Below are 20,152 nucleotides of genomic sequence, written 5' to 3' on the forward strand. Positions count from 1 at the left end.
CAGCAAAGGGAAAGACGGGTCATGCCTCCAAACCCGGATCGGGTTACCCAGGGCGCACCCCACTCTGGAGGGTGTGCCTGCGCTCTTGCCCTTGCTGGGGATTGTCAGGCGGCACGGTGGGACAAATAGGTCGTCCTCTGCGTTTTGCACTTGCGAAGGGCGCTGACGAGGGAACACGTGGCCGCTGTCGGGGGCTGTTCTCTGCAGATGGCCATAGAGAGAGTGACCATGGGGAGAGAGAGGCTTCCTGACTTAGAGAGACCACACAGACCAGGGTCTGTGTTTGCCTGGACTTCTTGGGGCTTAAGAAGGAGCTCCCGAAGAGAAAAGATCACAGTCTGTCCTACATTTTCTCTGCTCTTGATGTGATTTTGCGAACTTTGCCTTGTAATCCTGCTGAAGAGAAGGGAGGGGAGCTCACTTCTGAGGCCCCGGGGAGGGATCCAGCAGCTGTGTCCGTTTCTATTTCTTGTTTATTAAGGCAGAGTTGTATATGCTTCAGACCTTACAGAACCTGGACCCCGTGCCAGGCACAGAATAGCAGTTCCCTTCTACGCTGTATCTGGGAGCCTTTCTCTCAGCTTATGGCATCATATTTAAGTTCACATTCAGACATCTTCTCGAAAGGCAGCAGCTTCCAAGCCTCTGGGCCACTTTGGGTTTGGGCTGAGACCCTGCGGCCTGTGCTCGAAGGAGGCGGCCAGGTAAGCAGAGCGTCTGTGGAGGGTTCAGGTCCTTTGAGAAGGTGCTGGCCCAGAGGCTTCTGAGCCGGGTTGTCCTGAGAGGCAGGTTGTGTAACTCGCGGAAGGCTAGCGTGGGAATGGGCTGCTGGTGTAGTGTGCAAACTGGGCGTGCAGGTACTAGCCGAAACGCTTCAGTTGTGTTTGACAGGCCCGTGTGGGGAGGCCATGGCCAGCTCTGGCCTCCTTAGGATTTCACAAGGAGACGGGTCGTACATTCCTCAGGGGGAAAGAAACGAAGCCATTCTAGCCCAATTCATGGAGGCCAGAGAGAGCCCCAAATGCTTGTTCTGCTTAGGACACTAATTGCTCTGAGCGAGCTCCAGTCTTCAGGAAGCTGGTGTGTAATAAAGAGCTTTGCTGGGGGAAGGCACAGACGATAGACTGTAGAACTGCAGTGTCCCCCGCCCACCTCCAAGTGGCAGGCGTCGGGTTTTGGAACCTCATCTTTGGTGCAAGAAGCTGTCAGAAGCATTTTGAAGAGTTTGGGCTTCTCTGAGGATGTACGGTGGCTGACAGACCCAGGCTGGTTCTAAAGGAGTTAAATGGTGGGTCTGCTTCCACACTTCTTCCCAACAGCCCTGGACGGAGTGAGGGACTTAGAGAATGTGACGGAAGCCTAGTGGACGGCTAGCAAGAGGCGCAAGCACATGTCCACCTTGTGGGTCAGTGTGGTCCTTTTGTTTGGGGGTGCTCCTCAGTGACTTTCTCCTGCCCTAAGCACACAGCTTCACTTCCAGAAAGGCTTTTCCAGTGCCCGTGGAGCCAGGAGTGGGTCAGGCCTGAGGACGCTGACTCCAGCTGAGTGAGTGCTGACATTTGTCACAGAGGCAGGTGACCACTGCTATACTCACTGGGACCTGGGCCACTGTTTCCAGAGCCTTGAGAGAGTAGACTTTTCTTGGTCAGTCTGTCTGCTGTTGTCTTTGGCGAGGGCATGAGCACAGAGGTTGGGAGTAGGGTAGTTGGGAGATGGGTACGGTTTTTCAGTGTCCCAGGCTCGTTGCAAAGCTTTGGTGTTTATGAAGCAGAGACTGTCTTCCTGCTCCCACAGCGCCTGGGTGGGGAGAGGGGGGAACCTGGTAAACTGTCTCTGTAGAATCCCAAGTCCTTCAAGCTCTAGGTGCATTAGAATTATGATTTTATGACACACCAAAGCGTCCCAGAGCTGTTTTCTAATTTCCCCAGCAAGATTGCTTCTCCGGCCCGGCCCGGGCCTGAATACCAGGCAGGATGCAGTGGGTGGAATGCATACATTCCAGTCATGCCTCCACTGGTCCTGGAAGAGCCCTTTTGTGTCCATTGTGGTTGCGTGGACATTGTAGAGCTGCTTTCCCAGAGAAGCAGCTCCTCCAAGCCAGGACCAGTCATCGAGGAGCCGCGTTTTGGGGGAATCTGTGTTCTGAGCATCTGATCACTCTGTTAACGTGTCTGTGACTTTGCCTGTTTTCCTAGATCCATTGGTGCTTGTGATTGATTTCCCGTATTAGAGGCTGTGGTGTAGGAGAGGCTGAGCTTAAGGAGATCAGGCTTGCTGCCCTCTGTGGGCTGCCTCCCACAGAACCGGGCCAGCCCTGTCGCAATTCTGCTAGGCAAGTATGCTCATCCGCACGCCCGCCGCCACTGTTTCTTGGCCGTGTGCCGTATGGGGCGCATGTGCCTGGCTTTCCACAGAAGTCAGAACCCTGCGGCCAAGCGGGTCTTACCTCTTGGTGACCTCTTCGTGCTTCCTGGTAATGGCGTTTCTTGAAGGGTGTTTCAGGCCATTCGAACTGGCTTTGTCTCCTGCGGCCCCTGCTGGCTTCAGTCATGTTCTGACTCAGGTGCTCTGGTGGCGCTAGCCAGAGGTTGCTGGCTGTGTTGGGACGCGGCCCTGGATGGCCTAGTAAGTCTGCCAGAATTCACTTGAGCCTTGTTTGCTCTTGCCACTCATGATGGTGATGCTAACCCACCGTATGTTTTTCTCCCAGGACACAGCCTTTTCTGTGCCATTGGCCAGAGCCCTCAGTCCTTGTCCATGACGACAGGCCCACCATGTTTTATGGGACCCACTTCATCATGTCTCCACCCACCAAGAGCAAGCTGAAGCGGCAGAGCCAGCTGCTGTCCAACATGCTGTCCCGGACGCTGAGCTACAAGTACCGTGACCTGGATGCCACCTTCTCTAGCCTGGGCGCCAGCGACGACCCTGCAGAACTCTCCACCCAGCTCTCGGCCCCTGGGGTCCTGAAGGTGTTTGGGGACAGCGTCTGCACGGGAACCCACTACAAGAGCGTCCTGGCCACCGGCATGTCCAGCGCCCAGGAGCTGGTGAAGGAGGCCCTGGAGCGCTATGCCCTGAGCCCCGAGTGCGCCAGCCAGTACGTGCTGTGTGACGTGGTGGGCCAGGCCGGTGACTCGGGGCAGCACTGGCAGGCTGAATGCTTTCGGGTCTTTGGGGATAACGAGAAGCCCCTCTTGATCCAGGAGTTATGGAAACCTCGAGAAGGCTTGTCCCGGAGGTTTGAGCTAAGAAAGAAGTCAGACGTGGCAGAGCTGGCGGCCAAGGACGTGGACACCATGACCGCAGGTGAGGAGGGGAGACGCCTCAGGGAGAGTGGGGGCTGGCTGGGGAGAACTGAAAGCCAGAGGCTCAGGGATCCGTTTGGGGGAAAACTCAGGAAGGTATGTTTGCTCTGTCACACGTTTGAGGACTTCTTAAATTTGCTGCTTTAATCCAAGCTGCCGTGGAGACTGCAGTTCGTCTCCATTGCAGGACGCGTGCTGGTGCTTTAGTCTTGCAGTCAGGTGCTTGGGTGCACAGAGCCGTGCGCACCAGGTGCTCTGTGTCAGTGCGGGTGGCAGGTGCGTTACAGAAGTCCGGAATCTCAGGGACAGGCAGTGAAAGGGCAAGGGACGAATTCGGGTCTCCAGAGGTGATGGGGTGCATCGGGTGTGCATGGGTTTGTGGGTGCCTGGGGCAGTTGGAGGCCTGTGGGCCACTGCTCTGTGTCTGCCTATTGTTCACTTGGTGGGAGGTTGATTCTCTTAATAGGTAAATGCCATAAACGGTAATTTTCTTCAAATGCCAAAGGACTCTTAAATGTATCTCAAATCATATTTGACTTTTTCTTAATTTCCTGGAGAAAATGGTGGCTTTATGCAAAAAAGGGACTTGTCCTATGTAGCCCTGAGTTGTCATTTGATTTCATGATCCCCGGGGTTGAAAGGGGCCTTGAGCACTCCTGACCTGTTGTGTGTGTCCCCGAGGTGTTGCAAATGCTCATTGTCTCTAGCTCTGCTTCTGCTCTGGGGCCTGCTTTATATCTTCAGCATGTGGAGATGAGCGGGGGGGGTCGGTGGGTCTCCCAGGGGCTGGGGTTACTCAGGCCTGATGGGGACCTCTGAGTCTCACGGTCTAGACGGGCCACGGCTGACATTAAGCAGCAGCGGCCCTCTTTTACCTTAGGCAAATCAATTCACTGCTCGTGGCCTCGGTTTCCTGATCTGGAGAATGGGGGCATGACTTCAGTGTCGTGGGCGTTAGTGTGATTCTATAAACTAAATAGCACTTAGCATGGTGCTTGGCAGATGCGCAGGGAGTCATAGTTGTGTATTATTAACGTTTCCTATATGTGGTAAGCAGTTTGTTCTCTGTGCTCCGAGGCAGAACTGTGCTGAGGATGGAGCTGGGGGTCCTTCTCACGGGGACAGTTATCACTGATGGCTTGGGAGCTGCTGGCACACGATGATAATCAAAAGCAGGCCCAGGTGTAGTTGGTTTTGTTGTTTCCAAGCCTCCCTGGACCAGCACCCCAAGCACCCCTACCCTGCAGGCTCAGGCTTTGGTTTGTTGTCTGGTCCCATGAGGACAGGCAGACCTGCTGAGGGGCCACAGTGGCATGCGTCTCCTGGTCATTTCTCTGCTGAGTGGAGGGCAAAGGCATAGGGGTCATTGTGCTGTGGGTACCTGGCCAAGGCCTTGGAAAGCTTGCTCTGTGTTGCACAGGTGATGGCTGGTGGGGGACCGGGGGCCAGATGCCATCTGCAGGACATGGGACTTTGTCTCCTGTTCACTAGCCCCTTGTAGATGGCCTTCCTTTTACGTTAGTCGTAAAGGTGCCTTAGTCGAGGCAAGAGAAGGCCCCATTGCCCACAGCCTATTCAGCTTGGTGTTGGTTTTGCAAAATCTTTCAAATAAAGAGTCTATTGAATGGGACCAGTCTCACTGACACACTTCTCTGGGCTGGAAGTGGGTTGTGTTACCTGCCCGAAGCAGGCCTCCTGGACCCAGGGGAGACGGCCTTCACTGCTGGCCTTCCCTTGGGGTGCGGTCTGGGCACTCCCGGGCATCGTGACCATGCTGTCCCCCTTTGCCCGTGACGGTCAAGATGGTGAGGGCTGCGCAGGCTGTGGGTTGTCTGAGCTGACCCCCAAGTTGCTGAACCGAGTGTTCTGTGTGTGTGTTGATGATCCTGTGCCAAGTCAGATAATGAGAAAGAATCTCAAGCTTGTTGGTCTGCCGGCTCGGGAAGACTTTGCCCGGTGTCTCCTGCTTGGCATCCCCGCCCCCCTCCCACCGCTGCCGGATGGTGCTCCACGCTGCTCTGTCCTCCTCCTTCCCCCAAAGAGCGGGCGAGCTTGCCCTGAGCCAGTAGTCTACCTCATCTGCGGAAAGTGCTGGAAAAGGGAAGGGACTGCCTGCGTGCGTGCGTACACGTGCCTGTGTGTGTGTTATGTGTGGTGTGGCGTGTGCGTGTGCATGCATCAGTGTGTGCAGTGTGCACGTGTGTGTGCAGTGTGCACGTGACTTCATGCCGGGCTGTGAGTCGGGGCTCACTAGTCCTGGTTTCAGAGTGAGCCGTAGCCAGCGCCCAGGGCGTGCGTCCTGGCTGCTCTTTGGAGCTGGGGAGCAGCTGGGAGTGGGTGCGAGGAACCCACCCCAGGCCCTTCTTCCTGCAGACTCATGGGGGTCCCCTCTGTATCAAGGTGTGAAAGAACGTGTGCTGGATGCTTCCCGGAGGCTCTCCTTAACCGTGTGGACCACTGTTATGCACCCATAGTATTGCACTCAGGCACTTAGGGTTTTGTTTCCGTAAACAGTCTTTTCACAGCTGCCCGCTTCCCCCGGGTTTCCTGAGTATCCAGATACTGTGCATCTGCTCTGGGAGAGAGGCGGCTGGCGTAGGTGGGGCGGGAAGGCCTCTCCTACTCACATATTCCCAGAAGGCTGGTGTTTAGGATCAGGCGCATAGACAGGGCTCTGGGTCCTGTCACTGACATGTAGACAGTAATCTCTTCTGTGTGCTTTGGGGAGGGGTGACAGCTGGGCCATGTCTTTATCAGCAGCTTGGGAAGGGCAAGAGAGAAGGTTCGTTTGTGTCTCCAGGACAGAAGAGTGTATTTAGCCTAGATTTCTGAAGCTTGGCCTCACTGACGTTTCAGGCCCATGGTGTGCTGCGAGGGCCGACCTGTACGTTGGAGGGTAGTTAGCAGTTCCAGGCCTCTGCCTGCTAGCTGCTAGCAACACCCCTACTCGCTGTGGCAACCAAAAATGTCCCTGTCCCACAGTGGGTGTCCATTGCCCTGGATTGGGAACCACCAATTTGGACCTGGTGGCCTGAGCTTAGTTTGTTGGCCACACCAAGTGCTTCACCACTGGGGCCAGTGGTCACGTGCCTTCCTGATCCTCAGGCCATGGTCTCTCTCGTGGCTCCCTGAGGAACTTGGGTACCTTGAAAGCCCAGTGTCTTTTTTTTTTTTTTTAAGATTTTATTTATTTATTTAATTGACAGAGAGAGAGAGAGACAGCGAGAGAGGGAACACAAGCAGGGGGAGTGGGAGAGGGAGAAGTAGACTCCCCGCTGAGCAGGGAGCCCGATGCGGGGCTCAATCCCAGGACCCTGGGACCATGACCTGAGCCGAAGGCAGTCGCTTAACCAACTGAGCCACCCAGGCGCCCTGAAAGCCCAGTGTCTTAAGGGTGATATGCAGAGCTGCTTTTTTGCCCGTGGATGCCTTTCCGTGTGGCCTACATGGCCCTCGGAGGCTTGGTGTTGTTCCATTCCCTGCAGTTAGGGTCTCCCCTGCTTTGGGTGTCCTCTGTGAAGCAAGCAAGCTTAGAGTGTGTCTAAAGCTGCTGTGACCGAGGTGTGCAGGCTATGCCATTGCAGGGCATCTCTGCCTCAGGCACGGGGCTTGTGACTAACCACCCTTCAAGTGTCTGTACGGTGTGGGGCGTACAGTAGGTGCTCAATAGGTGCCTGTTGCAGGACTGCTGCACGTAAGGAGAGCAAGCTCCTCTCTAAGTCCCACTTCCCGTGTGCATCTAAGACTCCAGAGTTGGAATCCAGTTTCTTTGCCAGGGGATGGGGACGGGGAGGAGAGAGGGTGGTGTGCCGATGGCGTGGAAGTCCCTAGTGCAAACTGTGGCTTGGGGGACGAGGAATGCGCCTCTTGGGCACCGTGACAGTACAACCCGCCAGTCTCCCCTCTCCGTCAGGCCCAGTGCGAGTGGCCGGTGGTGGCAGATTTGTTGTCTCTGAGCACTTGACTTTGGTGTGTGATTCCTTCCACCTTTCCATCCACAGATGGGCAGATGGAGCCTGGACCCCGGTAACAGAAATGTTGAGGCTGCACGGGAGCCCTCTGCTGTCTCCACTGTGCACCATGAATTCCGTCCTCACACGTCTCCCAACCTCTTCGTGCTTTTGACATTTTTCTTCTGCTATGAATCTGGTCTTTAATAACTTCTCTCAGAATGAATGAGGTGATCTGGGTTTTCTCCTTTTATTTAGGAGTAACTGCCTTGTGAGTCTTGAGTAAGACTCCTTTGAGCATATTTGCAGGGATAGAATCATTGTGGGCAGAGTTTATTTTATGTGGTTTGGTGAAAAGCAAGACAACTGCCAACTTTTCTCATCAGTTAGAGCTTAAAAGATATTTTTGAGGATTCTTAATTCAAAGAGAACAAAGTTGAATGGTTACCCCCTCACAGCCCGTCTCATCCTTTAATTCACTGTGTAGATTTTTAAAAGGTTCACAGCCTTCAGTTTCAACGTAGAAGTGCAGTGTTGGAGGAGGCTTAACTGCCCTGTTCCCCCAAGCTGGGTGTTGCCCACCCGGGGCCTGGCCAGCAGCACCCCCGCCTCCCCGGGGACTTCCGGCCACATTATATAAGGAGCCTCCAAAGCTTACCACAGAATCCACAGGGGGAGGTCAGAACTGGTATTAAATGTTGACAAGGTGTAAACTATAAGAGGAATTGGCTAAGGAATGGCCAGTGTGGACACTGCAGGGAAGGAATTTAGCCAGTGAAGGAAACGCATGCCTAAGGGGATGCAGGCTCTCCTGGGGTGTTGGAGCCAGAAGGGATTAGGTGTCAGGTTGAGGGGATGAGCAGGAATACCAGACATCTGTCAGCCCTCAGATCCAGGGTTCCTCATCTTTCTTCACATATGGCCCCAAATTGGAATGCCCACAATGTGAGAGTGGATGTTAATTGGTTGTCACGAGTAACCAGTGATTCTATAAACTAAATAGCACTTAGCTCATATTTTCTAAAGCCTCTTTATAGTTTTACTGAAATTGATTTTAAAATTCTGGAAGAAGTATACTTAAAAAAAAAAAAAAAACCTATTAGCCAGCATAGTACAACAAATCTGCCTGGTTCTTGATGCCTTCTGTGTTGTACCAAATTGCAACAAAATGAATCAACCTCTTTAAAGTTGTCTTGAAACAGGTAGACATAAAAGCAAAATTTCGAATTTGGTTAAATGGATAGAGAGACCTCACTTGGTCCAGTTAACCATGTGAAGCATTTCCAAGAAGTATTAATATATTAACAGCTATGTTTTATTAACATTTAAAGCAGGTTGATATATGTTGGTTCCCAAAAGTGACTTATAATTTTGGGGAGATATATTTAAATCATATAGAATAGTGTCTCTTACTGGTTTTAGATAATATACTCACATAAACAGAGAATGCTCGTCAACTATCTTTTTTTTCCTTCTGATGGTTGAAGTGGCAGAAATGTTTCCAGAGATCTTGAATACATGTGCAGATGTGTACAGAGGGAAAGCAGTAAGTGAGACCCAAGTCTACCTTCTTTTCTGTGCTGTCCTTGCACAGACTGAGTCCATCTTTGGGAAAGGAGCCTGGTTTTCAGATGCCCAAGATAGGTTTGAACAAGATGAGCAGGGGTAGGGGAGATTGACCTCCTTAGCTCCAAGACATGTTTTAAAACCATGGTAATTAAGGCATGTGGTTTGGGGGCAGGAACATCCAAGCAGATGGAGGGAACAGAATAGAGAAGGCAGAGGCAGATGATGTTGAATGACCCAGTGGGAATTTGGTGCAATGTGGATTGCATCACAGATAGTGGGGAAAGGATTTTGTAAACGGTGTTGGGATAATTGGCATCAGCTAAAAGAAAGAAAGATTTCATAAGAAGGCTTAAAAGGCACAAACTGTAAGGGGAAAAGGTAGATGGATTTGACTATATCAAAGTTTAAACTTTCTGTTCAACTAAGGACACTACATAATAAGATTAAGATCTACCTGTGGTGCTGTAAATTTCAGTTCATTGCTTTTGACTGAGGCATAGTTTCCCGTTATATACATATGTCACATTATTCATTCCCCAAATCACGGGCACTCAGGTTGCCCTACTATGAACAATGGCATACCTGTCCTCTTGAGGGTCCGAGCAGAGTTCTCTGAGGGTATTCTCCCAGAAATGGAATTTTTGGCTTGTAGATATGTCCACTTGGTTTCCTATGTCCAGCAGAAGCTGGACCGCAGCTTCTGCAGAAAGGCGGCCATGACAATGGCGTGCTTTCCTATGTGGTCCTTCCGCATCCTTAGGCGCCGAGTATGAGCCCTTGACCCACGAAAATCTCCCCTGGAAACACTTTTAGATCAAAAGGTGCTGTAGTGTAGTGGGGTACTAGAGTCATGTGGCCATAGAGACTCCCTGTAGCCAACTGGTATGAGTAGCCATGAATCGAGTCATGAAATGACTTCCCAAAGGTTACAATGTGTAGATTTGAAACTGACCTCTACCTAATCAAAATTCAAGAAATGAGTCTTCTGGATATTGATTACCAGTGACTCAAAGGAAAAAGAATTGTGCTCATTCATTAATTTGTCAGCAAATATCTGTTGAGTGCTACTCTGTTGGTGCTTGACTAGGGGTGTGTGTGTGTGTGTGTGTGTATAGCAGTTGACAAAACAAATAGATCGTGTTCTGGTGGAGCTAAGAGTCTAGTGGGAAGTAAAGGCAAAGAAACAATCACATGGAAAACATAATTACAAATTGTGATAAGTGCTCTGGAGGAAAAGCACATGTGCTAATTTAGCATGAAGGTTAGGAAAATTCTCTCTGAGGAGATAAATTTTAAGCCAATCTCAAGAATGACAAGACGTTAACCAGGTGAAGAGTAGTAGACACTTGGTGGAGCTAGAAGAGCTTTCTGGGCAGAGGGAAGAGCATTGTATACAGACTCGGGATGAGAGACAGTGAAGTGAATGCCAGGCATTGGGAGAAGGCCATGTGGATGGAGCATGGGGGAAAGCTGTGGGCCTTGAGGCTGGAGAGATGGTCAGGGGAAGACCAACCTGGGTTGTTAGGTATTTTGGATTTTAGACTAAGTATAATGGGTGGCCACTGAAGGGGTTAAAAGACCACTCTGGATCGTAGTAGAAAATACTCGAAAAGGTCAGTAATAGGAGATTAATTAGGTTTTTATAGGAGTCTAGATGAGAGTTGAGGGTACTCTCGAGTAGAGTTATGAGGGAACAGGTGGAGAGAAGAATATGAATCCCAAATATATTCTAGAGGTAGAATCAACAATATTTGTAAATGAACTAGATACTGAGTATGAGAAAGAGGGAGGTGTTGAGAATGACTTCCAGGTTTCTGGTATGCACAGATGGATGGAGATGCCATTCACTAAAATGGTGACTACTGGGAGAGAAACAAATTATGGAGGGAAGAGTAAGGGCTCTCTTTAGACTAAGTTAAGTTTCAGATATTCAATGGAGGTGGTAAATAGGAAGTGAGATAATATGGTTCTGGAGCTTAGAAGAGAGTCTGTTATGCAGCGCCTGGGTGGCTCAGTCGGTTAGGTGTCTGACTCTTGGTTTTGGCTCAGGTCATCTCAGGGTCGTGAGATCGAGCCCTATGTCGGGCTGTCTCTGTGCTCAGGTGGAGTCTGTTTGGGATTCTCTCCCTTTCCCTCTGCCCCTCTCCTCTGTCCTCTCTCAAATAAATAAATAAATAAATACATACTTAAAAAGAGTCTGTTACAAAAGCTTAAATTAAGCTGTAAATAGGTGATATTTAAAGCTGTGAAAATTGAGATTTAGGTAGTGAATGTACAAAAGATAAGGAGAAATGAGAGCTTAATATGGAAACTAGAGAAACACCAACTTTAGAGGCTAAGTAATGGAGGAGCAGTCAGCAAATTAGGCTGAGGGGAGGCCGAAGATGTACAAGACAGCACAAAGAGTGTGGTGCCATGGAGGCCAAGAAGAGGCTACTGTAGGTCAAAAAAGATGTAGACAATTGGATCCATTGGATTAAACGACTTGGAAGTCACCAAAGACCTTACTGATAGCTGTGTTGCTGGAATGTTGAGCATGCAAGCTATATTGAAATGGGTTGAAAAATAGGTACTTATATTTCTTGCAATATGTGGGATTACTTATCCTAGAAAATCTTTCTATATAAAGTACCTGGAAGTGTTGGTTGAAATAGAAAAAAAAAATCTCCTTTAAGATGCATAGCTGAGTACCCAAGAAAATAAAGTAAATCAGCAGGAGTGAAAAAAAAACAAAAAGAAGTATGTTGAAACCTCAGAATCTTAGCTGATTCTATAGCTGAACTATAATTGCTCTAGGGGCATTTGCCAGTCTTTGTAATCAAGAAACTTTAGTTTAGCAGCTGCCCAAGAGAGAGACATAGAGTTTCAGGACCTAAAGGGGCAGGGAGTTGGAATTGAAACCCCTGGATATGGTTGCAGCTCTTGAAGGGCGACACACTGAATGAAAAGATGGAATAGGAAGAATCTGATACTTGGTGAGAGGAGGTGACAAAGAGTTCTCTTCCTCAATCTGGGTTCTGGGTGGGGAAAACTCTTTCCTAGAATCAAAAACCACTCTTTTCACATATGTTTGGGGTTTGAAATCGTACTACTCAGGTGATCTGGCTAGTCCCTGGAAAAGGAATTAAATTATAGTGTAAAATTTGATAGTGTACAAGGACATCTGATAGAAACAAAGCAATTCCTCTTTGGAAGGACATCCACACAGGCATCCCAAGCCTCACCAGAGATGAGCTCATGATCCAAAAATTACAAGACCCATGAAGCACTGCCTGTCTGAGTCAGTAGAAAATAAGCTAGAATCAAATTCTCAAGAATATTAAGAATTGGGGCCATTAGTTATAGAATATTAAATAAGTTTAAAATGTTTACTGAATAAAAGGTAGAAAGAAAACAGGAAATAATGGAATGTCTTAAGAGGGAGGGAAGATTTGGAAAAGAATAAGATAATGCTTCTAGTAATTAAAAATGTAAGTATTTAAATGGGTGCTTCAGTGCTGGCTTAGACAGCAGACTAACTACAACTGAAGAGAGAATTGGAGAATTGAGAGGTAGATCTGGCATCACCCAGGAAGAAACAGGAGGTAAGCTATCCCATGTGAACATGAGGAGGATCAAGAGAATGGTGCGGAGAGCATATTCCAAGGCCATGCCTGAGCTTCTTCCAGAGGTCATGGAGTGAAAAGCACGAATCTTATGATTCAGAAATCACAGTGTAAGGTAAATGGAAAGTTTACCCCTTGACACCGAGTGGTGGTCACACTGCAGGACACTGAGGGCAGGGAGGATTTTTACAGCTGCCAGAAGGAAAAGACAGGTGAGCAGGTCAGCCAGACTGCATACTTCCCAACAGAACCATAGATACCAGAGACAGCAGACAGGACCTGCCAGCTGGAAAGAACAGAACTGCCAACCCACAGTTGCAGACCCAGCTAAACCCAGCTAAACCACCAGCCAGGCGCCGGGCCCCGGACGACACAACTGGAGGCGCCTTGCACAGCACACCCTCACTGTGAGGGGTTTCTGAAGGATGCGCCTTAGGGTGAAGCTGCCCCTGGAGAGGAAGTAGATCTGGGGTGTAAGGAGAAATGGTGATCAAGAGACAAGACGGTAGGTGTGTGTAAACAGTAATGATGAAGCCGAAAACCAGGCGTACCCCAGACCGCCTGCACCTGCCTGAGTCCTGCGGTGGGTCCTCAGAAACTACAACTCCCGTGAGGCTCTGCGCGGTGCACAGGCGCCGTGGCGTGCATGGCCGTTCTAGAATGCCGCTCTGAGGGCCCAGGCGCCATGTTGGGGCCGAGGGGACGGCAGAGAGGCGCTTGAAGCGGCGGGAGTGGAGCGGGAGCGGGTTGGACCTGGGCTGGTAGGAGCCCCGCCCCTCCCGCCTCAGCGGATCATGACCCGGGCAGCGGCCGTGGAGGTCGCGGTGGCGGGGGACGTGGCGTGGCAGCGCCGGCGCTAGAGATGATGCCGTTTCCGGTGACAACCCCGGGATCACAACAGACGCCGCCGCCGCCGCCCAAGTGCTATGGCATCTCCTCCCCCATCAGCTTAGCAGCCCCCAAGGAGACTGACTGCGTGCTTACCCAGAAGTTAATTGAAACCCTGAAGCCCTTTGGGGTTTTTGAAGAGGAAGAGGAACTGCAGTGCAGGATTTTAATTTTGGAAAAATTAAATAATCTGGTAAAGGAGTGGATACGAGAAATCAGTGAAAGCAAGAGCCTTCCACAAGCTGTAATTGAAAATGTTGGTGGGAAAATCTTTACGTTTGGCTCTTACAGATTAGGAGTACATACGAAGGGTGCTGACATTGATGCGTTGTGCGTTGCGCCGAGACATGTTGATCGAAGCGACTTTTTCACCTCATTCTATGACAAATTGAAACTACATGAAGAAGTAAAAGATTTAAGGGCTGTTGAGGAGGCATTCGTACCAGTTATTAAACTGTGTTTTGATGGTATAGAGATTGATATTTTGTTTGCAAGATTGGCACTGCAGACTATTCCAGAAGATTTGGACCTAAGAGATGACAGTCTGCTTAAAAACTTAGATATTAGATGCATAAGAAGCCTAAACGGTTGCCGGGTGACAGATGAAATTTTACATCTAGTCCCAAACGTTGACAACTTCAGGTTAACTCTGAGAGCCATCAAACTGTGGGCCAAATGCCACAATATCTATTCCAATATATTAGGCTTCCTAGGAGGTGTTTCCTGGGCCATGCTAGTAGCAAGAACTTGCCAGCTCTACCCAAATGCAATAGCGTCAACTCTTGTACGTAAGTTTTTCTTGGTATTTTCTGAATGGGAATGGCCAAATCCCGTGCTACTGAAAGAGCCTGAAGAGCGGAATCTTAATTTGCCTGTATGGGACCCAAGAGTAAATCCCAGTGATAGGTACCATCTTATGCCCATAATCACACCAGTGTACCCACAGCAGAACTCCACATACAACGTGTCTGTTTCAACAAGGATGGTCATGATCGAGGAGTTTAAACAAGGGCTTGCTATCACACATGAAATTTTGCTGAGTAAGGCAGAGTGGTCCAAGCTTTTTGAAGCTCCAAGCTTCTTTCAAAAGTACAAGCATTATATTGTACTTCTAGCAAGCGCGCCAACAGAAAAACAGCATCTGGAATGGGTGGGCTTGGTGGAATCAAAAATCCGAATTCTAGTTGGAAGCTTGGAGAAGAATGAATTTATTACTCTGGCGCATGTGAATCCTCAGTCATTTCCGGCACCTAAAGAAAATCCTGACAAGGAAGAATTTCGTACGATGTGGGTGATAGGGTTAGTGTTAAAAAAGCCAGAAAACTCTGACGTTCTCAGTATTGATCTCACCTATGATATCCAGTCTTTCACAGATACAGTTTATAGGCAAGCAATAAATAGCAAGATGTTTGAGATGGATATGAAAATTGCTGCAATGCATTTAAGAAGAAAGGAACTTCACCAACTACTGCCTAATCATGTGCTTCAGAAACGGAAAACACATTCAACGGAAGGTGTCACTTTAACATCTTTGAGTGACAGCAGCCTTGACTTGTCTGCAGACAGGGAAGACAGCACGTCTGTGCCTTCGCCTACTAGCACTGTGAAGCCTGGCCCAGTGACCGGCAGCTCTCAGGGCAGAAATAGTCCTTCTCCTGCTGTAACGGCAGCATCTGTGACTGCCGTACAAATTACTGAAGTTTGCCTGCAACAAGTGAATCCCGGTGAAAGCTTAGGGGGTGCATCGAGCGAAAGCATTCCTCAGACTGCCTCACAGCCAGCCCTTCTTCCACCACCGAAGGCCACAGTTGCCAGAGTTGTTTCTTCAACATGTCTGGTAAACCATCCACCCAGGCCTTCAGGGAGCACTGCGACAAACATAGCTAATCCTGTAGTGGGAGTCTAGCAGACATTCTCACCGCGTAAAGGACCAAGGAAACTAGAAGAAGAGGAGCAATCTCATAAAGAGACAAGTACAACTCCATTAGAAACTATTCAGATGGTGGCTGGCCTTGTGGCAAACATCCAGTACAGAACTTACTAATATCCCAGCTCTGCCTGCAAATCCTGTTCCTCTTACCAAGAATGCAGTAAGACAGACTGAACTGATAAAAAACAGCCTCAAGAGTCCATAAACTATATCTGCCAACTCACCCTGTTGTCTTCAAATGCTAAAGGAGGAGAATGAAGGGTACCAAACTAGATTTGGCTCAAACTAGATTTAGCCTTATTTGGTAACTTCCCTTACTTGGTTAATCTTGATCAGAAGTCCAGGTTACTATATGATGCTAGAAGTACTATTATAAATGCGTCAGCAGCAGTTATAGTAACTATTTTAAAGGACTACTGCCCATAAAGAGAAAAACAAGAGAAAAAACCCTCCAGCTATATTTGTACCCATGCCTGACATCTGGACTGGATTTATGTTTGATGCATTGTTGGGGAAAATTTGCAATACAAACTGGTATCAGAATTCCTTATGCTGATGATGCACTTTATGTATATTTTTATTAGAAAGTAGAACTAATTTTAAGTTTTTCAGCTTGATGAATTTTATTTTTTTCCTGAAGAGTTTTCTTCATTATTAATTGTCAAACTGGATGCCATTGTGCAGTGTGTACCAAATGTCAGAAAAAGCATAAAAATCCATCTACCTCGGTCCCCATGAGGTAGCTGTAACCCTTTAAAATGAAGTGTCAGCTCACAGGGTATATATTTGACTTTGAAACAGTGATTAGTAAGTCTTTGGTTTTGCCGGGATGCAATCAAGAAATAATATGTTGGTTTTATCTGTGGAATTGTTTTACAGTGCATACAATCAGCAATCAAACAGCAAATACTGGGTCAGAACTATCGAACTCCATATTCTCTTGTTCTTAAGCATTTGTCCAAAAACAAAAAAGCTTTTGCCTCCCTTCCCTTCTTTATGTTTGTATGTAGATTCATAAAAAAACCTCAGAATGCTAGTGTATTCTTAACCATTATGTGAAACCCACAATCCTGTGGCCACATGGTACAAAACACTAGATTTTGGTTCCATGGCTAATATTTCACTTCACTGAACGTAACGAATTGGGAAACAGTTATTGGTCTTGGATGGCTGTTGGAGCTATACATATGAGAAATTTGTATGCTCTGCAGAGTATCTGCTTATGGTAAAGTTAATTTCCAATTTAAACATGTAAGCAAAAAGGCATTTTCTCCAAAATATTTAAACCAATTTTTATTTTTAAAGGACTCGCTAAAATTTATCAGTAAATTTTATATGTAGAAACATACAAAATAGTTTCTAGGAAGCACTTGATAACTAGGCAGCTTCCTGTTTTTGTTTTATCCTACAAGAGATTAGGAATGCCTTCCTTTAAATTAAAAAAAAAAAAAAAAAGACCACTCATAGCTAAGTGGTAGGATGTCCCTGTTTAGGACACATGAATAGCAGCAGATGTCGATGAATGGAAAGTTGGTCTGTCTTAATTTGGACCCAGCGAGCCTGACAGGTTTTCCAGTTAGCCTGGTCCCGATTCCTACCCTCCTCCAGCTGTGTTCCTTTCTACCCCGTGTGCATTTTTCATGTGAAACTATAATTTCTTAAACCCTTTCCCTGTCCTTCCAGATTAACTTTCCAAAGTTGGAATATAGTCTTCTTCCTTTTAGGCTCTGCAGTAACTGAGGCTTTCTTTTCAGCCCTACTTTGTGATGTCGAGTGCACAGTATTCCTGTTGCCCACATCTTTGCCCTGTGCAGTCACCTTGCCCTTCTGCTGCAGTAAGTCAGGTGAAGTGTGCACCGGAGCTGTGCATTTCAGATAACTGTGGGGTCTGGCTGGAGTTGCCAGGCACAAATGTAGTCTTGTCATTCTATTTACACATTGGGGGGATAATTAGTTTATTAAGTGTTTCATGTAACTATACTTGTTTAACCAAGCTGGAAACTTGGAGCTTTCTAGTTTTCATTAACTGAATATCAGGCTAGTTTTTTCACATGATGTACATAGTGTCTCATGGCTGGAGTTGGCTTTGTTTTATAAAACCTGTACCCCTTGTATTTTTCAAGCGCTATTTTGGAAAACATGATGTATTTCTCCATTGAAAACAAAACAATAAAAATAAAGAAGCAAGCAAAGGGGTTTAAATCTGACAATAAGAGTTCCCAATGCTCGGGATGCCTGGGTGGCTCAGTTGGTTAAGTGTCTGCCTTAGGCTCAGGCCATGATCCCAGAGTCCTGGGATCGAGCCCCATGTCGGGCTGGGAGTCTGTTTCTCCCTCTCCCTCTGCCCTTCCTCCTGCTCCGTTTCTCTCTCTCAAATAAATACATTTTTTTGATGCTCTTATATTGTTGCAGAGGAGGATAAAGACGCTGATGAAGTCTTTATTAAGTCTAGATTCATGTTATAATGTTAGGGGAACGTGAAAAGGCTAAAACTTCAATAAGGTAAAAAATGGAGTGAAAATTTTAATCAAAAGAAGGCAGGAAAAAGGGAGGCAAAAAAAGGGAGGGGGAGGAGCACAGGGAAAAACAGGTAAAAAGAAAATACAGTCTAAGATGGTGGAAATGAAACCAAACATATGTCACTATATATAACAAATGGACCAGACTTCCTGACTAAAGTGTCAGATTCCATGGAAAAACTGAGTGCAGCTGTATGCTATTTACGAGAGACACATCCAAAACCTAAGATATAAAGGAATGGAAAAAATACATGCTAAGGAAAAGAGACTGTTAGAGTGACAGTATCATCCAGGCAGATTTCAAAGTAGAAATAACAGCTAGGGACAAGAGTGACCACTGCTTTAGTGATAGCATAAATAATGTACCATGAAAATGGAACAATTTAAAACTTACTTTCATCTAATAAATTAGCCTCAACATAAAGTAACATAACAAGCGAGGATTAGCAGAATTGCCAAAGTGTCATTGTCATAGAAGATTTTAAAGCAGCTCTTTTCATTAATTGATATCAAGCAGACCAAAAAAAAAAAAAAAAGGTTTTTGAGCACAACAGAGGTTGGCAAGCTTTTCCTATAATGGGCTAGATAGTAAATGTTTTCAGCTTTGTGAGGCCATACGGTCTCTGTCTCAACTACTTAACTCTGCCTTTGTGGAATGCAAGCAGCCAGAGATGATATGTAAACAGATGGCCAGGGCTGGATTTGTTACCCCTCCCACCCCCTCCCCCGCGGCTGGCGTTTGTCATCCCTGATCTATTGGGTATTTATTATAGTACCTTCCACCCAACAAGTGGAAAGTGTACATCATTCTCAAATAAGCACTGGGCATGTGCAAAAATTAGCCTCCTGCTTGATCAGAAAGTAAGACTCAGCATATTGCAGAATATCTGATTCATAGAGCATATTCTTTGATTACAAACAGGTTTTATTTTATTCAGTAACAAATAGCATAGAGAAGAATTCCTGAAACACACACACACACACACACACACACACAAAATGGCTCAAACCATTAAAGGCTGATGAACAGAATCTCTTAATTGTATTAAATAATGAACAGTGAAAAGTGAAAAACAAGCTCAAGCAGGGAGATTTTAGAATACATAAAACTGACAAATGATTACTATCTGGAATATATCAAGGACGCCAAAAACAATCTGGTCAAGAAGATCAAACTACCCAATAAAACATGGGCAAAAGAAGCGCATAGGTGTCTCAGAAGAGGGACTAGGAATAGACAGTAAGTACAGAAAGATGCCCCTTCTCATTAGCAATGAGGAGACATGAGTTAAGAGCATAGACATTTGTCTTACAAAATGTCAGTCTAACAACATCTGGGCTCGTGGAGGAGGGGGAGCCTTGGGAGCTCTAGCCCAGGGTCTATGAAAGCAGGAAGTGTCTCCCTCGGGAGACAGTTTGGACTTACCTAGCACCATTGGACTGCGCGTGCATACCTCTGCCACTAGCCTATGGGACATTGATGTGCTTCATTTTACTGGTCCCCTGAACCCTCAAGGTGCCAGTCTGTGGGCCCCCTCTGCAGCTGCATGCAGAACTCTAACCCCTCCAGTTTTCCTCCAGTGTGCATGTAAATATCATTTTCTACATATGCCATGGTGTCAAAAGAGTTGGGAAGCACTCTCCTAGAGACTCTGTCCCATGGCTCACCAGGAGAAGAGTACGGGAGTGTTGGTAGCAGCGTTTTGTAATAGCTTAAAGCTTGAAATAACCCACAAACCCATAAATGGGGGAATGGGTAGATAGCGGTGTCTTCATGCAATGAACAGTGTAGAGCTGTGTGGTTATATGAGCTACAGCTACGTGCATCAATGTAGGTGATCTCACAATATTGAGGAAGAAAGGAAATTGCAGAAAAATAGTGGGATACAAGCAAAGAAGAGCAGTATAACTTGGGGTTACAAAAATGTGTGATCTAACCATAATTTAAGAATAAGGGGATGTTGGGGCGCCTGTGTGGCTCAGTTGGTTTGGCGACTGCCTTCGGCTCAGGTCATGATCCTGGAGTCCCGGGATCGAGTCCCGCATCGGGCTCCCTGCTCAGCGGGGAGCCTGCTTCTCCCTTCCCACTCCCCCTGCTTGTGTTCCCTCTCTCGCTGTCTGTCTCTGTCAAATAAATAAAATCTTAAAAAAAAAAAAAAAGAATAAGGGGATGTCAATCACAAAATCCAGAGTAGTGCTTCCCTTTGGTGAGATGAGAGGTGGGGAGAGGACAGGGAGGTGTAGTTTTGAGAACACACTTAGCCTAGAAATGTTCTACCTTTTTCAGGTTAGGTGGTGGATGAAGCAGTGTTCATTTTATTATTAGTCTAAGTTATAAATGCTTTTGTATGTGTGAACTATTCTCTGGTCAAAAAACCAATGC

General features: G+C 47.3%; 2 protein-coding genes across 2 annotated transcripts in view; both read left to right on the forward strand.

The window, feature by feature from the left end:
* RADIL (Rap associating with DIL domain) overlaps window positions 1-20,152 on the forward strand; it is a 135,473-nt gene that overhangs the window by 74,252 nt on the left and 41,069 nt on the right. The window contains 1 exon segment of the mRNA XM_088017077.1: window positions 2,711-3,309. Coding sequence (XP_087873203.1) covers window positions 2,711-3,309 — 599 coding nt within the window.
* On the forward strand, window positions 13,295-15,728 carry PAPOLB (poly(A) polymerase beta). Its single transcript, XM_028088484.1, has one exon. The coding sequence runs from the start codon at window positions 13,295-13,297 to the stop codon at window positions 15,224-15,226; it is 1,932 nt and encodes a 643-aa protein (XP_027944285.1). The 3' UTR covers window positions 15,227-15,728.

The sequence above is a fragment of the Eumetopias jubatus genome, unplaced genomic scaffold (assembly GCF_037043125.1).
Source record: "Eumetopias jubatus isolate StellerSeaLion01/CBP00866 unplaced genomic scaffold, mEumJub1_p1.0 scaffold_12, whole genome shotgun sequence".
NCBI classification, from domain to species: Eukaryota; Metazoa; Chordata; class Mammalia; order Carnivora; family Otariidae; genus Eumetopias; species Eumetopias jubatus.